Source organism: Micromesistius poutassou (genome assembly GCF_964030765.1).
Source record: "Micromesistius poutassou genome assembly, chromosome: 17".
In the NCBI taxonomy this organism is placed as follows: domain Eukaryota; kingdom Metazoa; phylum Chordata; class Actinopteri; order Gadiformes; family Gadidae; genus Micromesistius; species Micromesistius poutassou.
This window is the reverse complement of record NC_140287.1, coordinates 5,243,161-5,262,785: the sequence shown is the minus strand read 5'-3', so window position 1 is coordinate 5,262,785 and position 19,625 is coordinate 5,243,161. Positions and strand designations below refer to the sequence as shown.

At 43.6% G+C, this 19,625-nt stretch overlaps 1 protein-coding gene across 1 annotated transcript in view; it reads right to left on the bottom strand.

Annotated features, from left to right (window-relative positions):
• Nucleotides 1-19,625, bottom strand: part of alk (ALK receptor tyrosine kinase) — a gene marked incomplete at both ends in the record, with an annotated part of 301,524 nt that overhangs the window by 165,907 nt on the left and 115,992 nt on the right. Inside the window, one exon of the mRNA XM_084481688.1 lies at nucleotides 13,295-13,456. Coding sequence (XP_084337814.1) covers nucleotides 13,295-13,456 — 162 coding nt within the window. The remainder of the gene's footprint in view (nucleotides 1-13,294; nucleotides 13,457-19,625) is intronic.

Here is a 19,625-nt window from a genome sequence, read left to right as displayed (position 1 = left end):
GAGCCAAGCATTACCTCCTAGAAACAAAACAAACTTTTATCTAAAATGGTGAAGTACAGACTGTCATACCTGTGTGAGCTGAATTAGGGCATGCATCAACAAACCACATTAATAATCCAGGTTTCTTTCCTTTCTTCACTTTTGCCCTTCATCCCCGACCACAGGCAACGCTTGTCACGTGGAGTCCAGCGCTATATTGGACTATAGCTCACATTAATAATGAAAATGAAATACAGTAATGGATGGGGGAACTTACAAACAAGAATTAAGAGGAGACCATGCAGAACAAGATGACACACTCAAATTAATCAATTTGGTTTTTCCTTAAGACGTTGATGACAGCAAATAAGAAACCATCCGAGGGTGACTGAAATGTGCGCACACACACGCACGCACGCACGCATGCACGCACACATGCACACACACACACACACACACACACACACACACACACACACACACACACACACACAGCAGTGTCCTTTTTGAATGAATCAATGAAACCATCGACTATAAAAATCATCATTTGAGAGAGTGGTTTAAATAGTGAAATGTTAACGGTATGAAATGTTAACGAAATGTTAACGGTACATGCATGATCATGCATGTACCGATATCAGATGGACAAACATGAACAGCAACGCAACATTTTTGGTTCCAAACATTACAAACATAAATATTACATGGCATGACTGTGACTTTGAAACGTAATAGTGAAATGTATGATATTAAGAACAGCTCATTCAACAGACTACGTCTGTACAAAAGCTATAGATTGTGTTACACTATTGGGTTCCTCATTGTGAATGCAAGGATGTATAAATATTCAACAGATATACCTCACCTCAAGTTCACCTCCCTCAGGAGGTGAACTTGATGTGGGGGAATACAACTTCCATGTATTAAACCACGATACACTCAAAAAAATGATTCAAGCCCTTCTTAGAGGTAACAAATTAATATTATTTTTGTCTAATGAAATATATATTAATTCAAATAAAAACCAAAATAGTTGAACACGTGTAACTTAAAATGTATTCATCGTCTCGTCATCGTCATCGGCTGATGCTGCTGACCTATCCGTTCAACCCAAAAAGATTGATGTCAATTAGGGGAGCATGCGCAGGTGAGGTGACCACGCCCTTAGTCTAGCTCTTTCCACGCCCAGAGGCACGCGCCATTTTGGTCCTATTCTGCCTGCAGCGAGCGACTACAACTCTGAGGATGCAGAGAACGACATTGTTGCCACAGTTATGGGCATTCACACAGTCTGTCAGTTTGAGGAGCCAGATGACATTGGAGTCGTCATTGAAGGCGTGAAAGTCCTCACCAATGTTGGAAGTGCTACAATGGCTTTCATCACGCTGTTTGGGCTTATCTATGCTCTGGATCTTAGTTTCCCAGACAACCTGAAATACACTTTTGAGTTTGTCCAGAAAATCCTCATGAATCTGGATGGACACAGGCTCAACACCAAAATACAGCAGTTGAAAGTTTTTCAAATGTTTGCGTGCATGAGCACAGATGTAATGAGCATGTGCATATGCACATATTGTATTCAGAGCTCTATTGACCTTTTGAGGACCTCTATTGAGGTATTACTACTAATACCTACTTATTTTGAAGTCTTGTTCGAAATAAATAATCTTTTGGCTGCACTAATGATTCGGTTGGGTTTAAATAAAAGCACCTCAAACAGGTAATGTCTCATGTATGTTATATGGGGTTATAGGGGTGGGGGTGGGGGGGTTGAATAATTCATTTTCAATTAACCATATATAACCATTATATTTTTAGGTTGAACAAACACAATTTATTAACTACTATTAACTACTTTAATATAATCACTTTTGTTTAGCTCTCTTTGACACAAATATGTAGAGGTAACTCAATAAAATTTCATTAGATAGATTAATTTAGTTTCAGCTGGACCAACTTTAAAAAAAATTGGTAGATGAACTCAAATACATTATATTGAATCGATGGACTTGTTTTAGGTTGGGGTAACATATATTGAAATTCTTCCCACAATTTAATTGAGTTCATCCAATGAGTTATTTTTTTGAGTGTAGCTTGTAGTCACCATGAATTGAGTTTATCTCTGAACACCCACATGTTGGAGAAGTTAGCAATTTTCACACATTAAAATCATTTGTAGACAAATAGTCAAGTAAGCTTTACGACCACCCTCTGAGATTTGAGGGTAAAGTAAACTGAAAAAAAAGTAAAGTAAAGTTCCTAACATTGAAAATAATCTGTAAAGACATTAATCAAGTGGAAAAATAAACATGCCACTGACGGCACCATAAAGAAGAATGTTTTTTTTGTGATAGTAGGCAGAAATAACTTCCACCTGCAATATGGGACTTTTCTACTGAAGCTATTTTCTGCTATTTTTCCTTAAAAATTGTAAACTGAAACGTTTCTCAAGAATAATTCACTCCCCCCCGCCCCCACCCTCTAAGTAAAACGTGCAGGTTTAATCTCGTTGTTATATTTTTTTATCTCTCTGTTATATCTCTTCAAGGGAGGTTCTGGCCAGTTTGCTGTTTCAGTGTCCCGATTCTCCCTTGAGAATACAGCTGTGATCCAAACACCAGGGTGCCCATCTGATCGTCCCGTCTCTACACTGTCCTGCCTACCGAGGATCTACCATCCTAAGCACAGTCGTGTGAGTTTGCCACTCCAAACCACCGCCTCATTAACTCATATCGCCCGGGACATCAGTAATTGGATTTCATTTTCAATTTTGAGATAATAATTTGTTTCTGTTCTGGAGTCAGTTGCGGTGAAAGCAATTCTTGTGGCGCTTAATTAATTGATTTATCTGTGGGTCAATACTAAACTATTTTATCTTCCCACCCATCTGGTGTGGCCATAATATTTGATAAGGCCACACCATCCGAACAATACATACAATAAAAATGAATGGCGAGTTGCCATAATTGCACTTGCCATATCAAAGTGCTTTTAGTAATGCTGAATGTAAAATGACCTTCTGGATCAGGTAATCAGTAGTATCAGAACACCGAATTTGGATTAAACAGCTACATAGCAAGCTATTCAATCTAAAAACTAGACAAAATCCAATCATACCCAAATTCACTGTCATAATCGTTATATCCATCTCTAACTCCTCCAATTGAGTTTCCTACACTAACAGGCCGAAGCTAGTCTGAATTTCAGTTTTTCAGCAGCACACTAGAACTAAACCAACTTTCTTCTATATTCAAATCCATTATTTTTACATATGTGATCAAATGTAAGAGTAAGAGATTCCTGAGTAACTCGAGTACTCACTCGTCTCCGAATTAGTGAGAAGTGCATTCAGAAACAACCCATTAAAAAACAAAAACAGCTTCACAATGTTTAGCATTCTATAATCAACAGAAGGCAGGACACCACACAGCTTGGTTGTCCTTTGTGTTGTTGATGTTGATCCAGGGCCCAGCAGTGGAAGGGCTAAGGCAGAGACTTTGTTGCATCTTCAGAATAGTGACTTTGAAAAAAAGAAAAGGCTTCAACTTAGACTTTCAAAGAAGGTTTGAGAAAGGTCCAGCGCATCCAAAGGGCAAGAACCCTAGGCAAGCTAGAGAACAATAACAACTCCACAAGACACTTTGATGTGGGATGCTTCAAAGACCAGCGTGGGAATGACCACAGAAGAGAGGCGATATCTCAGATGAAAATTATTTAAAAAAAAACTACCTCTAGGCCCTACCTCTCACCTCTACATGTCCCAAGCAGAGCCATGTCTCATCACAACCCCTAGAGGGAAGCCAGGGGGTCACACACCCACACACACACACACATGTGTGGACCATACGAGTGAGGGACCTCACAAAAAAGAAGAGGGAATTGATTGTGTGCTTGTGTACGAGAGTGTGGGTGTGCGCTTGTGTTCTAAGGTGTTTGTATGTGTGTGTGTGTGTGTGTGTGTGTGTGTGTGCATGCGCCCTCTTTTGCCTTGGTGCATGTATGGGTGTGCACCCATTTGCATGTGTGCGTGCGTTAATTGGTAGGTGTGTGTGTGTGTGTGTGTGTGTGTGTGTGTGTGTGTATGTGTATGTGTGTGTGTGTGTGTGTGTGTGTGTGTGCGCACGTATGCATGTTTGTGTGCATGTAAGCGCGAGCATGTGAGTAATAGTGCAGGCGAGATGATCCCACACCAGAAGAGCAGAAGAGCCTTCAGGGAGACTCCGTCAAAAGAGTCTAATTAATCAAACATGACTGGGTCACTGATGGAACACGGGCACCACCGCCGAGAATTAGACCAAATCCGTGTTCCTCCCATCCTTCTCCCAAGCACGCACACACACACACACACACACACACACACACACACACACACACACACACACACACACACACACACACACACACACACACACACACACACACACACACACACACACACACACACACACACACACACATACACCAACCCCCTCATCACACACCCACCCTGCTCGACCTCCAAGTATGAAAGTGCCAGAGATGTGATTTCCAGGGATTTGTGCTTTGGCTGTATGAATGCGTGAAATCTGACCATCCCGTGCATCACTGCAAAAACTGCAACCAGGTCTGGGGAATGTCATGGATGACCATCTCGACTGAATCACTTTAGCCCACTTATTATGACACACTTGTGTGTGTACGGTATACGCACGCAAACACAGGACTCGTTCTTCTAGGCGTCTGTGTTTTTAGGAGCAGGATCGATGGGGCTGATGAAGGACACACATATGGCCTGGGGTGGCAGTATGGCTATTGGATGGAGTGCAGACGGTATTTGCAATCATGCAACTGATTGAACCGACCTCTGGGTCGATACCAAACTCAAGATTGAGTGAAAAGTGCCGGATTGCTTAAACAACGGCCCCTTAATATGTTAGTGTGTGAACGTATCTCCACGGTGCACCCATGGGGAAACACATTTGGTGAGAAAGACAGATTAACTCCTATGCCTGGATTCTTATTGCAAAATATTATCCAAATGTATGAGATAAATGTACGTTTTTTTATATGCACTACTGTATTTCAAAATGAAAAAGGAATGTTTTATTCCGCCTTCCCCTTCCGACATTATTCATCAAATGATGCTGCTGATAGAAGGCGAGACTGTACGAAATACAGACCAAAAGGGCCAAAGCGTTTGAGAGGGAAGATGATATTCTCTTAGACGACGAGACAGGCATTACAACTTTAGGGGGTGCAGTTGTCTGCAGGCGCGAGCAGTTTGCTGTTTTGGGTGTCAGGTAAAGACCAACAACAGCACCAGCATGAACATAATAGGACTCCCAGGTACGAATGTTTCCTATTAACGCTGAAATTGAATCGAATGATAATGACTCTAAAACAAACAAAGTAATATTGTCTTGTTAATTGCATCCATCTGCTGTACGTGTGCATTGACAGAGGGTCCATGAGGAGAGAGGAAAGGACCAGAGACAGACATGTTTCTGACAGAGAGACAGACAGACAGACAGACAGAGAAAGAGGATGGATCCTACACCCCACATCCTACACCAACGGCCATTGTTGTTAGCCTGAGGGAAGGGCGGCAGGGGGAAGGCGGACGGCACATCTTGGGAGGACAGAGCACTTTGAACACGCTGCGGCGCGCAGCCGAGATGCTATCTAGGAACCGTGGAGAGTATGGCATCACACTGGTGCCTGTGCAGCTAGCCCCCCTTCGGTGCTCCATGATTCCACACAGACACATACGTTAACAAGTTCCATTTTGTCACATCGAGGCCTCCGTGTGAAAACACACGGTTCTGCGTCCCTCGAGGGGCCCGCCATGTTTTGTAATGTTTCCGTTTTGGTTCACTGCTTCTTGGTTGTACCTCACGAGCAGGGAGGGGGGAATTGCTGTGGTAATTGCATTGATGTTGGAAGTGGGGTACAATTAGGATGCGATTGTGGTTCCATGGGGGGGGGGGGGGTAATAAATCATAGAGACAACGCGTGACTCGGTACTATCGTGCAACATTCAGAGCTTTCACCACGCCGACCTTGGGGCCAGTCTAGGGCTGGGTGGAGTTGCTCTACAATTAGAATTTCCCCACCTGCTGCATTATCAACAACCCCCTGCTTGATATCTAGACCCCCCCCACCCCACCCCAAGGTTGAAGTGCACATTAGGACCTATACCAGCTACTACCCTATGTCTGTCATGGACTGTCTTGATTGATCCATGCGCTCTCATTAGCTCGGTTCTCTCTGGGTGGGTTAGTGATTTTCTTTATTTTTTTTAAGGGTTTTGTGGTGAGAATAAGCCCTGGAGGCTATGTTGCATTACAGCGCAGCGCACACTGCAAACACACACACACACACGCACGCACTGGCACACACAGTCACACACACACACACACACACACACACTGGCACACACAGTGTCACACACACACACACACACACACAGACACACACACACACACACACACACACACACACACACACACTGACACACACACACACACACACACACACTGACACACACACACTGGCGCACACACACACACACACACACACACACACACACACACACTGTGCATGACACCTGGCCTCCTCACATGTCTCGACAGGGGTCTGCTGACCCACACTGTGTAAGACACGCTCTGAACACAGAGCAGCGAGCCAGCGATGCGGCGATGGATCACAATGAGCTCCAGTTGAAGGGCAAAACCGTTTCCTTTCGGCGAATACATTCTTAACAGTGTGAGTGAGTTTTCATTTCAATGTGGAATCATGGGGCTGCGTGTTCCATTGCTGTTAGGATTTGCATGTGATGTGAGTGCGCACACTTAACAGAACAGGCAAGCCGCGTGTTACCGTGACCATTTATGCGTGGTGCAAAATATTTTTATCCATTAGAGCTTGAGTTTCACTATGATAATTCATCCATCATTTAACAGTCATTTTTTATATTTATTTATATATATGGGCAAACTTGTAATTCAACTATATATTCCTCTAATATTTAATTCAGCTTGTGCAGTTCGAAAAAGAAAACTATACTTGTTTCAAATGAATCCTGTTCATCTACTGTATTTTTCTCTTCAATGGAAATATGACCAGCACTGTTTCTGACATGAAAACTTAGTCCTTGTCTTGTAAAGAAGGGATTTGAGTAGCTGCTTTTCCACACGCACTCAATCATCACAGACAAACAGATGGACAACTCCAGCCTTGCTATAGTGCATTGCTGGAAGACCACATGCTCGCCATAGGAAGACAAAGGAGGACTCATTGACTCGATGTCTCCGGGTGATATTCCATGCGCCTTTATGGCACTCTAGGAAAAACAATGTTTCAAGATGAGGAGGAAAAAAAGGATAATTGAACGGTTAGTACAGCGCTATTTCTTCTGTGGTAAATGGACCATTGATCGGCACAAAAGTCATTTCACTGGGAATAAGTAATAAGCAACCGTAGCAAATCAAGTTTTTACCCTGACTCATTGTAAAACTTTCAGAGAAAGTCTGTATGAAACCTTTATCTAATCGGCCATCATCACTCATGGTATTCTCTCTCAGAATCCAGTGAGTTGATCTGGGGTCAGGCTGCAACTCCCACTCGCATATTAAGGCTGTGGCTCAAGGTAGCTTCTATGTGAAAGGAGTGGAGGTTTATTTATTTTTTGTGATAATAATAAATTCAGGGGCTGGCCGGCTCCAGCATCTTTATTTTATCACTTAGCCTTTTCCTGTGGAAGAGATAGTGAGGGAGCTGACACAACCGCAAGAACAGAATTTGTCAGGCTGGTTTGATGAATACGAATTCAGTGCCTAAGGTCCAAGTCAGACACTTCTGGAAAACACAAAATGCGTCTTTGGCTTGGCAGATAGCTAGAGACACACGACAGGGGAAACTATCTGCATGCCAGTCATGATTGTCTTTCGAGCATGTATAAATACAAGGGGACACGTGTTGGACACCTTGATACATACAAAACAAACAGCAAGAAAGTTTCAGTAAGAATATATCAGTACAAGAACAGCAGACCGGTTCAACTAGTGGTTGAATCCTGGTTATAATAAGAAGATGAATCTGCAATCAGTCAATAATCCATCGTAACGTACACACACACACACACACACACACACATCTTGTAATATCTGCAGACATCCTCAATAGATTTCGAACAAGCTTCGGCTTAAACTTTTTACGATGTGGCGTGCGCTTGGGTTCCTCTATGTAGCACTTGATCACACAGAGAGGAGTGTTATTAAGTGTTATTCATGATGTTGAGTGGCTTAAAATAACTGTGCTGCTTATGCAACCTCTTACGACAGGGTTGGGGAGGGGGAGGGCACACCGAGAATCCTCGTGTTTAAGGGCTTTATGTGTCTACCTGAGACTTTGATCGAGTTACTCCACCACAGCGATAGCACACATTTGTACTTCCTCTTGAAGCGTACGCCAAACAACCTGCCTGCATAACAGGATAAATGAAGGATGAAGATGATGATGATGGTGATGATGCACTTGTACCAATTAGCTGAGTGTTGACTGAGCTTATGACTGAACTTGGGACGATAAGTGTTCTACCATTGCCCTGGTACACAAAAGGAGCAGACCCATAATTTGTGTCGTGATTGACACATGTGTTTGTCCTGTAATGACACCTCTGTGAAAAGGCGAACACCTGATTGTGCAGGAGAATACTTGTAATGGAGGGTAATAATGGCACCAGTACGAATGGAAAATCATCCCACACCATGTCACCAAGTTGTCCTCACCCTTTTCGCCATTGTCCTGTCATGCTGCGCCAAAAAGGTGAGGACATATAATGTTTGCAGTCGTGATTACAGCAGCAGAAGTAAAAGTTTGAAAAAGTGAAAACTGTCATTCATTTTGTCCCCAGAACATTATGTGTGGATTTGTCCATGGCAGAACAATGGCAACATCATTCACAAGGTCTGTGGTTTTGTCAGTGCAGGGGGGTTGCTCATGTGTCAGTGGTTGTGCTTTATTCTCAAGAAGGTCCCAGAGAAATATTTTGTTTGTCATCTTTGCTGTTTACCTTTCAAAAGCAGGTGACATAATGCCTAGAACTATGGTAATTTGTGTCATAAACAAGGTAAAGGCAATGTTTATCCATCTGATTTGACATGATTTTTTAGGTATAACTTACCACTGCAGGCAGAGTGCAACCTGAAGTGAAGCAAAGAACATTGAAATTATTGACTTTGCTTGGTGAAACACAATAGAATTGGGGAAATCTTGAATTAGATTGGGAAACTTTAATTGGGTACATTTATATTCCATCCGTTTTTGTATTGCTATATTGATTGCCCTATTTTGACATAAAGTAAGATATGTCTTTATTGCAAAGAACATTAATGTGGCTAAGTCTATTCATCCTAATAGGCAGGTGGTGGGAGGGGCAAAGTTTGTTCTTAAGGGAGGCTCTGGCCCCCTCTGGCCCCCCTTCAGACGTAGCAATGCAAGTAAGAATAAATCTAACACTGAGAAGCAAAAAATTCCATTGATTTAATACCATCACCGTGGAGAGACTCCTTCACTAGCACCAGAGAGAAAAATATAAGCTGAGATAAGCCCCTTTCTTCTATAGACCTCTATAATGCGCTGTCAATTTCCTGAGTTGGCAGGTGGAAGAATCAGTCTCGGTTCCAGTCTTACTCTCCATTTAAAAACAAAGATACCAACTCCACCTGATGCCTCCGTGGCCCCCCATGCACACAGCGAGCGATCAATGCACCACCATAAACCCGCGCTGCTTCTGCACCGAGGTAGGGGGGGATGGAATGCATGCACTTGAAACCAACCACTTTTGTCAACAGGGCAATTCATAGTCAAATGCAATATTTTTATTTACTTTTATTTCTCCTTCCACCATTGTGCTTCAAGGCCGCATCACTGAAGCTCAGTCTGTAGATTATAGGGGTGTGAAAGGCGTCGCGTGAGCAGCTGGATAACGGCAAAGAAAAGTTGAAGACGACAGCCAGGTTTGGGAGTGTGGGCCAAAAACGAGGGCAATGGTGTTAGGACAAAAATGTGAAGTTTTATTTACTCCAAAACCTAGGTCCACAAATAAATAAACAAAAATAAATCCATTGGTTACACAAAATAACAAAATAAAGCACTGTTCCAAAAAAGAAACAACTGTTGCATCAATCAGCAGCAATCTGCATAACATAGCATAGCATAGCAATAGCCTAACAAAATATACCATGTGCTCTCGTACTGGCCTCTTGTCAAGCCAGCTCCTTCCCCCCAGCCACAAAACGAGACTCCCCTTAAATAAGCCAATCAGTCCCAGGTGGACTGATTGGGCCATACAAATAACACGGGGAACTTCCCTGGCTAAGGTTGGGTTAACCTTCTGCCCCCTAGTGCTCCGGAAGTCCAAATACCACAATAAATATGATGTGAGGGGAGAGACAGTGAGAAGGGATTTTCACCTTCTCACAAGGGGACAGCTGTGACTCATTTCCAATCAACATGATAAGGGCCGCTAAGGACATATTTGGCTCTGGGAAAAGTGCTAGAGCAGTGTAGCGCAGAGAAGCACAGTCTAGCGCAGTCTAGCACAGTATCGCTGAGTGGATATGGTGATCTCACGTTGCTTCACCTTTACGGCTCTCCAAAATGCGCTGCCAGGGTCTGAGATTAACAAGTGTGGAGCTTCCATTCCAGTTTTGCCACACGGCGCTTGCCTTTGAGGATAGAGGAAAAGTGTCACCAGATGTTAACTGTAATGAGTTTCCCTCTTGTTCTAAATGCTACACATGGAGTCGTATGCTAATTGTCTTGCCAAAAGGTAGCACCGCCCGGAGCACTCCTCATTAGTCTCTTTAGCCAGTGATGCTAATGTGGCTAAAGTCCTCCACTTTTCAGTCACAGAGGACGCACAGAGGTGCCTCGATGGCTGGCCAAGGACATAATGAAGAATAGCACTGATAAATATATAACCGATTTAGTCAGTGTTTATTTTACATTACCTTACACTGCAAATTCTTTTTGATGATTAGATCATTTAAGTTCTTTAAGATTAACTGAAAAACTGAATGGGTTATGCTAACAGTAATTTACTGTATTTTTACATTCGGTAAATCAAAACAATTTTTGGATAAGATACCAGATAATCTTTTATAATATAATTTATAAAGTGTAAGTTAATGATTTACTAACTATTTAAAATATGTTAACAATGCTTTATAAGCACGCTATATCAGTAATGTCAATTATTCATATTTCATGATTAGTTTAGTTAGAACGCAATAGTTAGGTAATTTGTGTGAGCTCATCCAAAGGGAGAACTATCTATACCTTACTACTTGTTGCTTCATATTATTTGGGACAATGTCTTTGAATAATATACTTGAGTTATAACTCAAATATATATATTGTAACATAATTTATTCCAACCCCAATTACGCTTGGTAAATGTATTTATTTATTTCAGGACAATGCACATTGATGAACATGTACAGGAGTACATGTAAATGTGCCAGATTGTAGCCCGGGGGCTAATTTCCATCTGTATAAAGATGCTTCATGAAGAAGTAAAATAGGTTTTGGGATCTTGTGAGTAGTCTGTTGTGAGCAGTCTCATTGTGCAGCTCATCAACAAAGGACCTTTTTTTCATAGTTTTTTTCACTCCCAATTTTACCGGCAACTTGCATGGAGGATATTTTTTGTCGCAAACAATAAAAGCAGGGACTCCACAGATCCCCAGCTTTAAACATTTTGCCCTTCATTTCCATCCCTTTTATGGTGCGAGCCCGAGTGAAATGCTTGGAGACAGCCACTCGCCTAGCTCAATTATTCAAAACACGCAGACTCTATTGTGGCTAACGCAGGGGCTCCACAATGATTATGCACATACATTGCCTTTGTATTCCTTTGTACTTTCATGACACATAACTTCAATCGGCTGCATTTTCTAAGGGTGCCGTGCATACGTTTATGGCTTTGATTGCGGCGGTTGTACATGGTCAGAGGGCTAGGTGTGCTAGGTGTTTGATGCCGGTTAAAAGTACATCATTGATACTGCCTGTATTAGTCCTCCGGCTTTATGACAGACATCAGAGCATACATTATTAACAGAGCCGTATAGTCAGCGGCTTATACTGTGTATTTAGCTATCAGGCAATATATCATCTATCATCTATCATTCTCTCGATTGCAATCGGAAAAAGTCCATTACGGATGGAAAAAGTCAGGCCCTAATCCAATATTAATTTTTCTAATAGATTACTTTTTTCAAATCAAAATCAATCCAGGCCACATGGGAGGTATGGCCTTACATGGTATGTATGATGTGTATTCATTAAACAGCATTTGCAATGAAGTCAAGCCTACAATGTGTTAAAAAAAAAGGTTAACCGAAGGTCAGGACGAAGAGACTATACTTACAATCAAAGGAAAATCACGTTGATAACATGTTTGATGAAAATGTGTACACACACATACATAGTCAACCCTATACATCAACCGATCCCGGGGACTATATCTTACATTTATCATTATCACATTTATCATTTATCTATATCTTACATCCACCCCATCAAAAGCACAACCCCGTCTCATCACACACACCCCTGGCCCTTGATAAACAAACGCCGAAAAACGGTAAAAGGAATGAATCATTCTAGGAAATAAATAGATCCTTGTGTGTCTCCGTTTCACCGTCACCTCAGGAGATGAGACGATAGAGGCTGTTTATCCACCTCTCTAACGGTAGGAAAATGAATGAAGCTGGAGGATATGGAAGATTCAATACAAGATGCACACTGCCGACTACCGAAGTGGCAAAATACGTTCACTTTGCTTCTTACCCGGCGGAACTTTGTTATAAAACACTCTCTCAATAACACTTTGAGCAAAACCTGCGATTCACTCAGACTGGCATTTAAAGGGAGCTGTCTTCAGGATCTGTTGAAAAGTTGGAACATAGACGCCGTTCCTCTGGGATTTGTTTTTTTTCCCGACTGGAAAAAACGATGACCACACGATTGACATAGTTCTCCGCAAATCACGAAGCATGTATGAATCAATATACATAAATAGCTTTCTTAACAATGTTAATCCTAGCCAGTAATGCATCCTTTCCTAAACATCTGAACGAACAAACATATATGATTACAGGTGATTATGGGGACAATTCCCCCTTTTTTGTGAGCCCCACAACCACCGGTATCAGGCACCCACCGCCCAACTACTACGCCGTCTCACCAGGAGCAGCGGCAGAGCACAGTGAGGGGCGGGGGAGCGGTGACACGTTTTGCGTGTAAGAATCAAGGGGTCAAAGGGTGATACCTTCTGTCTTACCTTCCTCCCACCCCTGGGGGCTTCCCTCCTTGTCCTCTGTCCTCCAGTCGTCCCCGTCCGGGTGAGGGTCCTCGGCCGCCACGATGCTCCATGTCACCTCAGGGTTGAGCGCCGGCTGCTTGTCGCAGGACTTGCTGTTGCATTTGCGATCTGGCGACAGAACCGAGGGTGGGTGATGTTTAGTTTGTCATTGGGTGAGGCTGAAGGGGTGGGGGGGGTATGACTGGGGTTGGTTGTATTAGTGGGTTTTCAATCCAAAGGATGGCTAGAGGATTACAAGTCAACCCTTAATGTTCATATTATTCAGATTTGTTATTAGTAATCAGTGTAAATACATTGGTACTCAGTAGGGTTGGATATTTTACGAAAAAAAAGAAAATGAATACAAATGTTGCCAAAGGCCTTCTGTATTTCCTGCTTTTCTATTCAGTTCTAGCTACTTAATTATTAAATGCACATTTCAACCAATTTCGAGAGTATGATATGATTTGGTTGCAATATTCTCCACCCCACGTCCGTCTGTGGATTTAAGATCAAAGATTAGCTTACAAAGGGAAATTATCTCCTTTCTGAGATCGACATTTCCCTAACTTTTACCCCGTCAGCAAAGTCTTTCACACCACCTCAAGCCCATTTTTAAGATTTACTCCAGCTGCACGTACTAGTGCAACTTCAGAGAAGCACCCAGTGAGCGTAAGCAGTCGCCATGGCAACAAGGGTTAGAGTAGTAGCTCCTCTCATACACAAGGTTTAGCATTTCATTATATATTGGACGCCGCAACGCCGATACGCCGCGCCTTAGCGGCTCCGGATCCCACCGTGGTCTTAAGGGCACATCGTAATGATGGCGCCGTTCACCGCGCCCTCTCGCTCCGAGGCCTCATGCCTAATGCAACAGGCCCTAACGCGGGTGGCGTTTAGAGAGCCAGGGGGTTGGGGGGTATTACTGCGCTAATGCCAAGCGCTCCCCCACATCGCTCCTTGCACCGTGGAATCACAGGCCACGGGCTCCACCCACTCATCCTCCATCTCCGCTCCCCCCCCCCCCCCCCCACGCCCCCACCCCCCCACCCCCCCACCATCTCCCTGCCAACAGACAGCACAGCACCTCCAGCGGATCATCCCTTTCAGCATGTACACTTGGCTTTTTGGTTTCTGTCATTAAGCTTTTTGATCCCAAGCGACTCACACCGTGTCAATATACGGCTTAAGAGGAGCTAGGTATGCTAGGCGTCTTGTTCCAGGTTGCGTACAGACTAGGCTTCAGGCAATGGGGGGATCAGGATTCAGAACCTTCCGGGCTGGGAGTCGATCTCGCTCCAATACCAAACACGACAGCCTCCTTCCCAGCTGGAGGCATGGGGGCTTGATAGATGGGGCTTGATACATGTGGCTGTGCTGTGGTAACTAGCACGTAGCTTTACATGAGGGAAGGACGTCGCTGCATTAGCCCCCCCGGCGGCGGCCCTGTAACACAGCTGCGGTGGCAGGGTAGGAGGGTGGAAGGGGTGGGGGGGGGGGGAAACGCAATTAGACGGAGGGGAAACAGTGCAGCGTTTAGAGTCGATCATTGCCATCTGATTATTATCCATTTAGAGCGCAGAGCGGGCGGGAACGGGGAGCCCCCGTTGGATCGTAAGGGCCCACCCGCGGGGGCCAAAATCACAGGAGTTTTTGATTACTGGGATCACAAGATTTGAAAATTGGCCACACACTCCCATGTGTCCCATCCCTTTTTACCGTTGTTTTTTTTCGTCACGTGTTACCCAACAGTGGGTTCTGTTCTGAAAGGGGTTCTAATGGAGGGCCTCTCTCTCAGCGTCTTCACATGTACAGTGGCACCGCGCCGCTGAGCCCTGCGTAATGAAGTGGTATTATAGTAGTGCAGAACTCCATTAAGGGCTGACTTGAAATTACTTGGTTGACCAAGTGAGAACCGGCTGACTTTAGAGGACACAGTGGCACTTTTTATTAAATTTTTTCGTGACTCCACTTGAATTAGTCACAGTTTAAAACGCTTTCAGCAAAACTGGCAGCACTCATTGATGCCAATAGCCAATAATCAGTGAGGACCCCGCGGGCCAATGAGAAGTGGCCATAGTGACGAGGTCACAGTGAAAGGCCACTGAGTGCCGTTCAATAGACGCCTGTGTTGCTGTGATATAAGAGTGATAAAATGCGTGTCCGATAAAAGGTTAATCGACCTTTCAAAGTTTGGGCCGTAATTTGTTTGAACCAGTACAGTTCTGCTGACCAATGGTAACACTCAAAAACACACTTGATTAAAGTTGGCATTAAAGGCCAGAGGGATTTATCATGACTACATGGTCCGTCAGTTAACAAGTTTTGCAAAAGACAAGGCGCACAAGATTAGTATTTTCCGATACGTGTGCGTGTGTGCATCCCAGTTAATTCATAGCAAAAGAAAAACATCTTGCACATCGATTACATAAACCAATTTGCATAACCTTACACACTGCACACTAACACCAACCCAGAGCCATAGGCGGAAGCTAAGTCTCATCCCGTTTCACACCAGTGTGCACGGCACGCGCACGCATTTGGCACCACCTTAGGAGTTAAGCTCAGGAACACCGGGCTGCCAACTAAAGTGGAGCAATACCATTCAACTGGCGGCTAAAGAGGCAGAGACGGCTCCCAGAGATTAACCCTACGTCTGCCAGTGGAACGTGAGTGAGAGAGAGAGAGAGAGAGAGAGAGAGAGAGAGAGAGAGAGACAGTCACTGTTAGAAAGAGAGACACAGTAAGAGAGCGGAAGAGTAGAAGAGAGAGCGTGAGTGAAATAGAGTGTGTCAAAGAGAGCGATACAGACTGAGAAAGAAAGGGAGAGTGTGAAGGAGCATTATGAAAGAGGGAGATGTATTCATTTGACATGCCCTCCCTCACCGTCCATGTGCCTTTGCGATCGTGTTCTCCCAGATGTGAGGAGAGACTGGTGTACTGGAGTACTGGTGACCTTTCCATCAATTCTCTATCAGCCCCTAAAGTGTTACTTTCCATTCAATGGTATTGACTTTAGGAATCACTGTGGATATCTGATGTATGACATTTCCCCTCCAGCTCTCATTTCTGTCAATATGTTTGTGCGAGAAAGAATATCAGGGGTTGGTGATTGTACTCTATGACACAGGATTTGTTGAATGATTTATTGAGATTTGGGATTTTGTTGATAAATATGTATTTGTTTTGTAAGTATAGTAGTATATGATACAACAACAAAAATAACTTGGGGTTCATTGACTTTAAATAAAATGCTATATCCAGCATATGGCAAGAATATATATATGACAGATAAAGACTTTATTATCATTAACAACAAAATCTAGGATGGTTTGCAAAGAACTCCCATTCTGGATCAGGCTTCATGCTATATTTCCAAAATGTGTGGATTCCTCCTATATGCACTGACCAATCACAACACCCTATGCATTTGGCCTAGATATCTAATGGAGCATTTCCACCGGAGGGTGCAGGTCGGTTTAGTCTGCAAAGGTGCGGCACGGGTCGCGTTTCCACCGCCAAAAGTGGGCGTGATCCGGATTGAGCCGTATTGAGCCGTATTGAGCCATACTCGTCTCGGAGTACTCCTCCGTTGGGGTACTGAGACGCCTGAAAGGCAAGTTCGAGCTACACACGCCCTCTGTTGATTGGTCGACTGAATCGTCACTTCTGTAGGACAGGCGGATAATGAAAACAAACACAGTACTAGTGGTGGATTTCATGATTCTTTTGAATGAATCAGTTTGCGTCAGTCAGTTCGCCAAGAAGAGTCGTTTGAATTGTTCGTTCGTTCATTCAGTCGCGTTTCCGGTAGTGGTGAATCATGGTTCTCAGTCACTGAGTCGGTCAGACTAAGCTCCTCCCTCGTTCTCATTCAAACTAATCATGAATGCACAGTTCTCAGCTGAGTCAGTCAGACTCAGCTCCTCCCTCGTTCTCATTCTCAAACGAATCACGATCGTGCAATGGTGCAAACGGTCATCAATTAACACAACATTAACTAAGTTCCTTTTAGCTGAGGAGCGCTTCATGTTCGGAATCGGGATGTTGTTGGCTCTCATGACTTCTCAGTCCTCGAATCTTCACCGTTAAACACAGTCAGTGAACGAACGGCGACTCACGAGTCAGCGCGACTCAGCAACTAGTGGATGGAGCTGGGAGTCTAGTCTCGGAGAACGAATGATACGAACGAGACAAACTGAAACGGGGAATCAGGTCGGTTCGTTCATGCTAAAGAGTTGTTCGTTCGAACTGATTCGTTCGCGAACGAGCCATCACTACACAGTACCCGCGAGGTATTTCTGGACAACAGCGAAAGCTTTGTTTATTGAAGAAAATCTCACGCAAAAGCTCTCCTTTTCCTTGGATTTAGTAGCAGGCTACACTCTGTCGGGCAGCTATGAGGTCACGATGCTTACGTAGCTGCCACGACTATCGCCATCCGGCTTAAACCCTGCCCTCCCATAAGGGTACTGTCAGTGGTGTAAACGCAAGCCGTAACTGAGCTGGGCTATACCGCACCCTCACTACCTCACTACACCCTCACCCCAGTTCCCCACTAAATGAACATAAACTTATCCTCCTTCTCTGGATTCTCAGTAGATAACGTAAATAATTTACATCTTAAACATTACAGTTATATAAGACGTAAGGCAGTGAGATACTCTGTGGTTAAAAACCACTTGTAAAGTTACTCATTGAACTGATATAAAACTGACTAAATAGTAACTCCTTATGTACTTAATGTCCATGTACTTATTTGCCTCGGGGGTAGTTTACATGTGTAACAATCTCAAGTAAAGTGACAAAGTATAATCAAATAATAAAAACAAATGCCCTTTTCACATATATAAGTTAACATAAAGATGTGACGTTGGTGAGCACAATAAAAACTTATACTAAGACAATAAAGCAAACATTCAACCAGTTGACAACAATACCACCGTGATTGAGGAACACATTCATAAAGCAGGCAATGTTTAACTTTGTAAAATAAACAAATTAACCTTCACCTCACAAGCAGAAGTAAAATGAGAGGAAAGAAGGAATGGGACTCCTTTGTCCTTTGGGGCCGTCATAAAGCCCTCCCTGTCTCTTCCTGTGAGGATGAGCCAGATAAGGAGAGGTGTACGGCTTCAGGGATCTACTCACAGTCAGCCAAGCAAACGAGGTTCATCTCAGCGGCGGTAGATGGTGACAACATAAGCAACATTCAGAATTTAGTCCTGCTTTGACTCAGTGCTTTTTCCACACTTATTTCATTCATATCGGCAAGATAATGATTATACTCCTTTTAAACATATGGTACATCTCATCTCTCTGATTATATTGAAACATTAGGCCATATGCCTACTAATGTTTCAATATAATCAGAGTTGCCTTAATGCCTTGCCAACAAAACTTTCCAATTATCTCCCAGTTGCGTTCGTGTCCTGTTGTGATTGAGCCGGCGGTGGAGGCCAGACTGAGCCTGGGGCAAAATAAAATGCAACTTATCTGCGATAAAGTCAGAATGATGGTAAAATAATGAATGATGATTTGATGCAAGCATGTCTTGATATTTGGAGCTTGTATCTCAGTGGCAAGGTGTATTTTAATGTATGTAAATATATTTAAAAAAACTGCTCAGCATCCATTATAGATCATTTTTAGTTCCTTTACTCATTTATCATGGTGAAACACGGTGTGCTAAATGTCAACGTTTCAGGAAATGAATGGAAGAAACGCATTGTACAGAAAAAACGAACTCATTGTGTCTCGTAAACAAGAGTTTATTCAGTCATTTCATTTTTTATTTTTTTTCCATGGCTGGGGAAGTCCTTTAGACCTCTGGCCAAATGACTGTGTTTCAGTAATTAACAGGAGCATCTCCTCTGGGTTGCAGGGTGTTAACAAGGGTCTGCCCTCCATGCCCCCCCCCCACCCCCCCCCCACCACCTCATTCATCAAGCAGGCCAGAGATCGAGCTACGGGGTCCTGAGCTTCTGTCGAAGGTCATTAAGATGAGAGTGAACGGAGCCGGCCATCAACACACGGGCCAAACGGGGTGAATCTCTCCCGACATGCCGCTAACATGTTGACACATCTGTGTGCCTGGTTATGTTGTGAAATAATAATGGCGCACACATGCTTTTGACACCAGATGAATTGCTTCACCTCAAAAAAAAGTGGAGTGGGTAAATCCCCTTGGCGGAACGTCACTTAATGGAATGGAACCGGAATGATGAATGCTGGATTTTCCAATTGCGGTAGGGCGGTGTGGGGGGGATGGCTCGCGGTGGCATGCCCTAATTTACCA